This window comes from Cupressus sempervirens, chromosome 5 (assembly GCF_028749045.1).
Source record: "Cupressus sempervirens isolate cs-2001-9-10 chromosome 5, ASM2874904v1, whole genome shotgun sequence".
NCBI classification, from domain to species: Eukaryota; Viridiplantae; Streptophyta; class Pinopsida; order Cupressales; family Cupressaceae; genus Cupressus; species Cupressus sempervirens.
This window is the reverse complement of record NC_143122.1, coordinates 224526461-224537690: the sequence shown is the minus strand read 5'-3', so window position 1 is coordinate 224537690 and position 11230 is coordinate 224526461. Positions and strand designations below refer to the sequence as shown.

General features: G+C 32.0%; 1 protein-coding gene across 1 annotated transcript in view; it reads left to right on the top strand.

The window, feature by feature from the left end:
* The first annotated feature begins 4684 nt into the window (after positions 1 to 4684).
* LOC149555242 (uncharacterized) overlaps positions 4685 to 11230 on the top strand; it is a 47192-nt gene continuing 40646 nt past the window's right edge. The window contains exons 1-2 of the mRNA XM_089829343.1: positions 4685 to 4878; positions 5157 to 5247. Of these exons, the coding sequence (XP_089685469.1) occupies positions 4804 to 4878; positions 5157 to 5247 (166 nt within the window). The 5' untranslated portion in view covers positions 4685 to 4803. The remainder of the gene's footprint in view (positions 4879 to 5156; positions 5248 to 11230) is intronic.

The following is an 11230-nucleotide window of genomic DNA, read 5'->3' as shown; positions in this document are numbered from 1 at the left end:
TTATTATGATAATCAATGATTTATGGGGAATGTACTTCCCATATCTACAATATTCATCAACCTATGTCAAGTATCGCTTGTGGGAAGTGAATTCACAAGGCAAAAAAAAGGTGTAAGAAAATGAGGAGAGCCGAAGCTTGTAGGTTTTGAAGGGTTTCGATACAGATTACAGAGACTGCATTGAGAAGAACACCATGGTTGGGGAAAGACACAGGAGGGAACCGGAGGATGAAGCCCAAAAGTGGAGAAGACAATCCAAGGTGTGGAACATCCTAAAGAAAGGAGAAATTATGAATTATATTAAACGCCCCAATGGATGGAAACCCTTTATAACCAAAAGTATGGTTATAAATTGAAACGAGGGCATGGTCAAAATCGATGGGGTGGAGTTCTCTATTATGAAAAAAATTATCTTTTTGATTACTGACATCCCTATTATCGGCAAGAAATTTTATAGAGACTGGAAAGTATTTGGGCAAGCAGTGGTGGAGTTCACTAAGAACCAAGAGGAGAAAAAGGTGCTAGTTAAGAGAGGTACCCATTATTTCTCGAGCTCCATCAAGCCTCTGAGGAGATTCGTGCTTCGTGCTATTATCAAATATATTACTCTCAATACTAGGTTTGATCACATATGCACTTACCACTTCATGTTACTCAACCATTTCATGTATGGGGTGAAAATATCTATCCCTTTCTACCTTTACTCTTCCATTAATGATAATATTAATGAGTACCAAGAAAAGAAAACTAGGAATCCAACACTCCATGAGGGGCTGCTGTTGTTAATTTATGAATACTTCAAAGCTAGGACTACGAGTAAACAAATCAAAGATAGGAAAGAGGGCAAGAAAAGAAAAGAGGATTTCGATGAGTCTAAGAAGATTTATTTTCCTTCGGATATGGAGGAAAGTCTTGAGATGCACATGGATTCAGAGGACTTTGAGTCCCCGCAGCGCAACTCGGGGAAAAAAACCATCAAAACTAATAGCAAGGAGAAAAATGTGCTCCTTGAGCCCTCATAGGACATTGACACTTCGTTAGACGGGGGTTACAATGAATGGGTGGAAGGGATGGACATGGGAGAAGATAGCGCAGAGGTAGAGGAGAAAATCAGGGAAGGGGAGGGTAAGGAACGAAATAAGAGTAAGAGAACCATCATTATCAAAGTGCTGACAAGCAAAGAGAAGGAGGCCACAATGTTAGAGAATTGGAAAAGGAAAACCTCGGATGACAACAAGGACAAACAGAGGGAGGAGAGTGAGAAGGTGGAAGGGGAGCCCAGTGATAAGGAGGGACCCGAACAAGGCTTTGAGGATTTTGGCACTAGCACTTATAGATGCTTGATCACGGGGAAGGATAGGAAGGTGGTGTGGCAGAACTTTGACTCTACTTTGGCTACTATGGGCATCAAAAGAGAGCTAATCAGAACTCAGGTCAAATAAAATGAAGAGGGTAGAATCCAGCTCGAGGAGTTGATTGATCCTGCTTTGGTCATCCTCAGTAACATTGCTAAGGAGAATTTGGACATGGATGTCCTTAACAATGCGAAAAACAACGCGTTGGATAGCTTCTGTACCACTAAGTGGCTTTTCCATGAAATCCTTGACCTCAAACACATAATGAACACTTTGGAAAGGGAGACCTATAGCTTAAAGAACAGGGTCAATGAGGATGAACAACGCATGGATAGAAGAGTGGAAGAAGTCAATAACAAGACTCATGCGATGGATAGGACAATGCAAGATATAGTTGAATAAAGCTCTTGCATCCTTAAGGATAATGAGAACATCAAGAGGTTCATTCACTATGCGAATGACCAAAGCATTAGCAAGGAGCAGGACCCTGACACCCATAGCTTAAAGGACAGGACTTTGGATGAAAGCGCAAGGAAGAAAACTAGATCCAACACTAGGAAAAAGGACACCCTGGCCCCAAACCAGGAGCTTTTTGAGATGAAGAAGGCAACATGCAAGCTGTCAGAGCTGGAGATCAACGCAACTGAAATGCTGAGAGACATCGTTTGAGCGCCTTGGCCTTTTGTGGGTTGCCCTATTTTTTGGCGTCTCTCCCTGACTTTAATTTTGTTTGTATCTTTGTTTAGGGAGATGTTCTTTCTTTTTGCTTTTTGGCTTTGTTTGTAGCCTTATGCGTTCTGTTGTAGACTGATCTCTGTTATGTTTGAGTTTTAGGGCCCTTTTAAAACCTGTTTTCCTTAATCAAAAATATAATATTTACTAAAATCTTTTAAATAGATTAATAAATATTATTTATTTAAATTCAATTTATCAAATATGAAAAAAATCATTTTAAAAAATCCCATTAAAAAATCTATTATGAAAAATTAATAAGAGAAATACAAAAAGAAAAAGAAAAAATAACATCGTCAACAAATATTTTATTGACTAAATAAATTATAGAAACTTAAAAATAATATTTAAAGAAAAAACTAAACTAATATAAAAAATTAATTTAAATAATTTAAAAACTAAAACCTAAATCAATTTAAAAAATCAAAAGTTAAATAATAGGGATAACAATATGAGCTAATTGGAGATCACAAGTCATTATATTTTAAATGATTAGAGAAAAAGGGCAAGTTAAAAGTGGAGATTAAAAATATAATCTTATATGAACAAATTAGATTATTGAAAAAATTTAATTTAAATAACATAATATTTACTAAAATCTTTTAAATAGATTAATAAATATTATTTATTTAAATTCAATTTATCAAATATAAAAAGCATAATCATTTAAAAAAAAATTAATAAGAGAAATTAAAAAAAAGTCTCTAAATATAAAAAATAATTAAAAAATTTAAATTTAAATCAATTTAAAAAATCACAGGTTAAATAAATAGACATCTAATTTGTAGATCCCAAGTAATTAAAAAAACAAAAACAAAAACAAAAACAAAATAAAAATAATAACAAGAGACACAATGCGTCATAGTTCCTGCCTAACGCATAATGGTTGTAGAGGTGTAGATGAGTGAGAATCTAAATTAACATTATGAATGCATTAATTTTTGCCTAGAAATGCACTTGTAGGGTAGATATATTGATAGAGATAAATAGTAGTATAAACAATAACAACATAAACATACATGCAAAGGAAAAAAAGATAGATAATATAGAGGAGGAAGAGGAAGAAAGATAAAATAGTAAGATAGAGTGATACCAACATAAGTTTTGTGTGTGACAGAGACATAATTAAATATAATTATTTTTCTTAATAAAACAAGTAGTCAAAATAAAATCATGATTATAGTAAAAAAATTAAAATATATTATATTTTAATTAATGAAACCAAGAATTTAATTTTTATATTAAAACTCACATTTTTATAAGAAAAAAAAAAATGTATTGAAATATAAAAATATTTTATAAATAAAACTAATTGTTTAATTTTACACAATTAGAAAAGGTTTACTATTTAATGTTTTGTATTTCCAAAATTTTCATAAAATTAAGTAATTTTTAATTATGAAATAATATCTATATAATTTAATATGTATATTTGTAAATAATAAATAGATGTAATACATATAAATGATGTTGATGAATAAATATGCTGTAATAAATAAGAAATAAAGTATAACTATTTAATTTTAATACATAGTTTATAAAAACCTAATAATAATTTATATATATTTTAAAATTGAATTATTTCTATTGTGTGGTTATTTCTTTAATATGTTTTTTGATATAAAATATAATTATTAATTTAATATTAAAATATATATTTAAGTTTTCAATGTATTTAAACTAAATGATAAATTGTTTAAATAAAAAATATTAATAATAATAAATAATATAATTTAAAAATTGTAACACTTATCAATTATACACATTACAAACACTATTATAAAATATAATAAAAATATAATATTGTTTAATTTATTTTTATAAAAGTAAAATAATAGTAATAATTTAACTACTTTTATTAAAAAAGTAAAGTTTTAAAAAAATTAGAAATTCAAATACAAAAATATAACATATTGAAATTATATTAAGAAGACATATTTATTAGTTATATATATGTAGAAGTATAATTTGAACTTATGTATCAGATGAAGTTTTAAGAAAAAGTTATATCAAATATTGAAAAATAAACATCAATGTAAAACTAATAATAAATATATTTAAAATAATAAATTGTGATAATTAATATTGATTAAACATGTCGTGTGAGGTGGAAGATAAAATGATTGAAAAAATAAAATCTTATCAACTTGTCACAAATGTATAAAAGATAAAGTTATAATTAATACATTCATTAATGCAAAAAAATACTTGTATTTTTTGTTGAAGAAAATTATTTCTCCCCCACCAAAAATAGTATGAACCAATAGAATGGATGAAAAATGTGATTTATAAAATAATGAAAAATTAGAAAAAGATATAAACATTTGAAATCTCATATAATCTTTTAAATTCTTGAATTTGATTGGTTAGTGTTAATGTCATATTTGAATTGGAAGGACTAAAATAATAATAACTAATATAGGGACTAAAATAATAACTAATATACATGGAAGAACTAAAATAATAACTAATAAATATCAAAGTAAAAATTGGAGTGAAATAAAAACTTACTATTAAATAATTAACACGAAAGATTTACAATTTCCAGCCCATACTCACAATATACTTATAAGTGGAGAATCACTTCAGTGTACCATACGGCGTGAATGCCGCGGACGGGCAATAAAAAGTGTAAATGCTTGACAAGGCCCCTTGATCCGAAACTCGGTGGGAGTGAACAGAGCCAGTGCAGTGAGCTGAATAGGTGATTGGAGAAATGGGGAGATCTTTCGAAAAGGAATTCCAAAGAGCTTTAACGACCTGCTCCCAGTCTGTCGATCAAACCTTCAAGGTAAGCGACTATTGTCTCTTAGCATGTGCTACATGTATGTCAAACTAATTTTAGCAAAAGGAAATTTATATTGAAATCTTCCAAATCATTATACTGTTCGAGCTTTCGGAAAGTCTGCTTCTAAATATACTGGATACTTATTTGTTCAAGTACTGGAGGTTATGCCCAGTGGGTTCATGGTTTATTATCCTCATCTTTGTCTCTTTTAGTTGAGAGTGGAACTAAGAATGCATGTTAAGGGTTTGTCCGTACTAACTGTGGTGTATTGTGTTTGAAAGCTTTTGAGCGAGGCAGCTACTGGATTGGAGAAAGTGTTATGGACTGATGTGAAGAAGTCCGCAGAGCAAGTATCAAAGCAGGCCACTACTGGTACTTGAAATAAACTTATTCACTTGTTCCAGTTTTATGATTTTTAAAGAGTTTGGGAGTTTAGAAAAGATCTCTTTAGGGAAGCAATTGCCACGGATGGAAAATCCTAGTTGCATTTGACTGGGTTCAAGCAGAAGACCTCTTGGTACGATCCTCTTTTCTGACTTGCAAGATATTTAATGATTTATATTGGATTAATCTAAGAAACGTTTTTTCTGTATAGCATAGGCTGGGTATGATATGAGAATGCTTTTTCAGTGGAAATATACCCGGTCTGTATCTTGCTATTATTTACATTCATATTGACACAGACACTTATTCTTACTTCCCCATCGTTTAGCTTCTTATGGTTTTAAGGATGCGAAACAGAGAGTTTTACACAGAATCCTTTTTAATATATCAAATGCATATAACACAATCACTAGATATTACTTAGATCTTATAAATATTGAATATTTGATTATCTCATTTGGATGTTAGACAATGACAACAATGAAGAAAAGTGGACAAAACAAGATTGTGAAAACAATCTTTATCTATTTTAGAAAAAGAACAGTTTTTATCTTCATAAGGAAACTTTACGTTGTTTGAAGAAATAAATTGGGTTTTATTCTATATTGAGAGTTTTTCTTATCTTTAAGAGGCTGGATATCTTTTCTTCTCTGTGGAGGCATATCATATGTTTTCAAGAGAAATACTGCAGCAGCAGCTGAGAAGTTAGCAGATGTAATTGTTTTCCCCCTGAGCAATAAGATTACCAACACTTGTCCTGTGGATGTTTCTTTGATATATTGTCAAGGTTTTACCACATATATCTGTGTATTTGTTGGTTTGGTTGTTATTCTTCATTATTTCTCTTACTATTTCCTAGCATCTAATTTGTGCTGTAAGTTTATTGTTTCTGGTTAATGCTTCCGCTTCCATAACAAGTGGTATCAAAGCAATTTTTTTTTGCAGTAGCTGTGTTAGAATTTGGTGTTGAGTATTTTGCAGCATCAAATGAGAAAGGTTTTGAATGCAAGATTCGAGGTGGAGAAATTTAATGGAAAAAATAACTATGAGCTATGGAAGCTCAAGACACGTGATTTGTTAGTACAACAGGGATTGCACAAGGCATTGGCTGGAAAGTCAAAGAAATTGATCAATATTACTGATAATAATTGAGAAGATTTGGGTATGAGAGCCCTAAGCACAATCCGGTTGTGTTTGACATATGAGGTTCTCGTTAATATTGTTGGAGAAGATATAGTTGCAGGTTTATGGAGTAGAATGGAGAGTCTTTATATGAGAAAATCCTTGACACACCAAATCTACTTGAAGAGGCACTTGTATAGCCTGTGAATGAAGGTACAAAAATTGCTGATCATTTAAATGTTTTCAATACTCTAATGTGTCAATTTGGTAGTATGGATGTAAAAATCAAAGATGAAGACAAAGCAGTTCCACTATTATGTTCTTTGCCCGAATCTTGGAATCACTTAGTTACTTCTATTAGTTTTAGTACAACTGATTCCCTTGAATTTGATTCTCTTGTGGGAGTTTTGTTGTCTGAAGAGGTGCAAAGGAAGTCTAATATTGAAACCTTCACATTGGAAGTAATGGTAGCTAGAGGTCGTTCAACTTAAAAAGGGGAAGGTTTGAAAGATAAATCCAGATTCAAGTGAAGAGGCAAAAAGAGTAAAGGAAAATGTTAGTATTGCAATAAAGCAGGGTGTCTCAAGAAAGATTGTTGGAAAAGAAAGGAAGAGAGTGATGAATCCAAAAAAGGAAGCGAGTCCAGCTGAGGCAAATTCAGGTATGGTTGGTGAAGTGTTATTTGTCTGTAATATCTTACAACATATTTTAGATTGTGGTGCTTTTGATCACGTCTCCACATAGGAGTTGGTTTTCTTCTTACTAGCCTACTAGCCTATTGATGGAGGTGCTGTTTTTATGGGAAATAATGCTTCTTGTAAGACTATTAGGTTTAGGAGTATTAGAATCAAGATGTTTGATGGTGTTGTAAAGATATCAACAAGGGTAAGACATGTACCATAACTGAAAAATAATTTAATTTCCTTGGATGTTTTGGATTTTGGTGGTTATAAATTCTCTAGTCAAGGTGGAGTTCTTAAAGTGTCCAAGGGGATTTTAGTGATAATGAAGGCTACAAAAGTTGGAAACCTTTATAGGCTGGAAGGAAGTACAAATGTAAGTCATGCGACAGTGGTAACTAAGGAAAGCGACAAATCTAATCATTTATGGGCATCGACGATTGGGCCATATGAGTGAGAAAGGGCTAAAGGTTCTGGTAAATCGTAAGTTGCTTCCAAACTTAAAATCTTTGAATTTGAATTTTTGCAAGCATTGTGTCCTTGGAAAGCAATGTAGATAGAAGTTAAACTTTGGTAGTCATACAAGCAAAGGTATTCTAGACTGTATCCTTTTAGATGTTTGGGGTCCATCCCTTGTAGCTTGTTTTGGAGGAACGTCATATTTTGTGACATTTATAGATGACTACTCTAGAAAGGTATGGGTCTTTTTTAGTAAAAGTAAAGTTGATGTGTTTGGTGTATTCAAACAATTTAGAGTTTTTTGTTGAAAAGAGTGCATGTCGATCAATCAAGTGTTTGAGAATAGATAATGGAGGTGAGTTCACATCTTTAGAGTTTGAGAATTATTGCAAGGAAGCTGGGATTGTAAGGCATAAAACCATAGTTTACACTCCTCAACAAAATGGTGTTGCTGAATGCATGAATAGGACTCTTCTAGAGAGAGCAAGAAGTATGCTCAATAATGCTGAATTGCAGCAAGAGTTGTGGGTAGAAGCAGTTAATACAACATGCTATTTGGTAAATCGGTCATCATCAATTGCAATAGATTGCAAGGTTCCTGAAGAGATATGGACAGGTCATTCATGCGATTTGTCAAATCTGAAAATATTTGGTTGTGATGCTTATGCTCTTGTTTCTAAGAATCAATGTTCTAAGTTAGACCCCAAATCCAAGAAATACTCCTTTGATGGCTATGTGATAGAATTAAGGGATATAGATTGTGGGATCCTACTACTCACAAAGTCATCATTAGTAGAGATGTAGTATTTGATGAATCCTCTCTAACAGAATCAGACTTTGCAGAAAATAATTTGGAACATGAACAAGTACCACAATATTAACAAGTTCAAATGAAATCTGATCCTTCTATAGAAGAAAAAGAGCAAGAAAATCTCTCTGCAGGAGAAGGTGCAAATTTAGAAAATATATAGGAAACTGTGGAAATACCACAACCATCTCTTAGGAGATCTACACAAGTCAAGAATCCTCCTAAAAGGTATGATGATTTCATTTCATTAGTTGCTTCGATTTCTAACAATGGGGAACCAAGTTGTTATGAGGAAGTAATGAGTAATGCTAAATGGAAAATAACAATGAAAGAAGAAACAAATGCTTTATAGAAGAATATGAGATGGGACTTGGTAGAACTTCCAAAGGGTAGAAAGTTTGTTGGCTGCAAGTGGGTCTATGTCTACAAATTGAAGAAGGGCGTTGATGATAAATCGAAAGGTACAAGACAAGGTTGGTGGTAAAAGGATATTCTCAAACAAAATGCACTGATTTTCATGAGGTTTTTTCACCAGTTGTTAAGCTTGTTTCTATTTGGATTGTATTAGCATTAGTTGCATTACTTAATCTTGAGTGAGATCAACTAGATGTTAAAACGACAATTCTACATAGAGATTTGGATGAGGATATATCTATGGAACAACCAGAAGGGTTTGTTCAAGATTGCAACAGGAAATTTGTTTGCAAACTCAAGAAATCATTGTATGGTCTGAAGCAGATACGCAGTCAATGGTACAAGAAGTTTGATTCCATCATGGTGAGCCAAAACTTTGTAAGAAATGAGTATGACCATGGTGTTTACTATAAAAGTTTAAAAAATGGCTTATCTTGGTATTATACGTTGATGATATGCTTGTAGCAAGTAAAAGTATGGCTGAAATTAATAAGTCGAAGGCTCAGTTGGCTAGGACTTTTGATATGAAGGGTCTAGGAGTAACAGAACAAATTTTGGTTATAGAGATACATAGAGGCATGGACCATGGTAAGCTTTGGTTATCACAAAAGAAATATGTGGAGAAGAGTTTTATCAAATTTAGTATGCAAATTGCAAAACTTGTTAATATTCCTTTGACTTCCCATTTTAAGTTGTCTTCAAGTTTATGTCCTAGTATTAAGGAAGAAAATGATTATATGTCTTGTATACCTATGCAAATGCAGTAGGAAGTTTAATGTTGTTAATGTTTTATAACTTTAGTTGGATAAACCTATGGATAATCTTATATATCATGTGTTTATTACATATAAGATTATATATATATATATATATATATACATGTATATATATATATATATATACATGTATATATATATATATATACATGTATATATATATATATATATATATATATACATGTATACACATATATATAATTAATAGACATGTCTCTTCATAGGTGTCCCTTCATAGGCTTACTCTCAATATAAATGGAGAGAGAATGGTGTTTCTGAAATACATAGAAATCACAAACAATGTTATTTCATCTGCAACAATTATTAACATTAATAAATGTATGCGATGGTATGTACAAGACCAGTTCACATGCAGTGGGTCTTGTTAGTAGATACATGACAAATCCAGGTAAAGAGCATTGGGCAGCAGTGAAATGGGTGCTTCAGTGTCTTAGAAGCACAAGTAATTATTGTATCACCTATAACGGTTGTAATGATTTAGTGTGTGGTTAAGTTGATTCTGATTTTGCAGGTGATTTGGACAAAAGGAGATCTACATCGGGTTATGTCTTTACTCTTGCAAGTGGAGCAATTAGTTTGGTGTCAAAACTCCAAGCGATAGTTGCTCAATCTACAACTAAGGCACAATATATGGCTGTCTCACATGCATGTAAAGAGGCAATTTGGCTGAAGGGTTTTTTGGGTGAGTTTAGAAAAGTGTAGGATAATGTGATTATATTCTGTGATAGTCGAAATGCTATCCATTTGGCTAAAAATCCAACTTACCACAGTAAAACTAAGCATATTGAGATTAAGTACCATTTTGTAAGACAAGTTATTGAAGAGGGTGGAGTATCTTTTGAAAAAGTCCATACACTTAAAAATTGTGCAGATATGTTTACTACACCAGTGCTGGTAGAGAAGCTGAAGTGGAGTGTGGCTTCTCTTGGTTTGCAAAAGTGGCGATACATGGGCTTGGGCAAGTATTAGGTAAATTGTTGTCAAGGTGGAGATTGTTAGATAATGACAACAATGCAAAAAAATAGAAAAAACAAGATTATGAAAACAATCTTTCTCTATTTTAGAAAAAGAACAATTTTTTATCTTCAAAAGGAAACTTTTAAGTTTTTTGAAGGAATAAATCGGGTTTTATATTATGTTGAGAATTTTCTCTTATCCTCGAGAGGTTGTATATCTTTTCATCTCTGTGAAGGCATATCATATGCTTTGAAGAGAAATATTGCAGCAACAATTGAGAAGTTAGCGTATGTTATTGTTTTTCATTTGAGCAATAAGATTACCAATACTTGCCCCATGGATGTTTCCTTGATACATTGTTAAGGTTTTACCACGTATAGCTGTGTATTTGTTGGTTGTGTTGTTATTTATTATTTCTCTTACTATTTCTTTGCATCCAATTTGTGCTGTAAGTTTATTGTTTCTAGTTAATGCTTCCGCTTCCATAATATTTGAAGCCATAATAAATGTAAGAAATCTCAAGGTTAAATGGAGATTATACTTGTAAAAATCTATTAGTCAAGATGTTCTCATCTCTGGGAACTAACCTCTTTGAGGAAATTATAAAGAAATACTAAACATTCGATAATGTTTGTTCCTGCTTGTCTCTTGAGGTAATGGATGTGCCATGAGACAAGAAACCAATGAGTCATTGCTTCTTGTTATGGCAGATAACAGTCCAAAGAGATGATGCT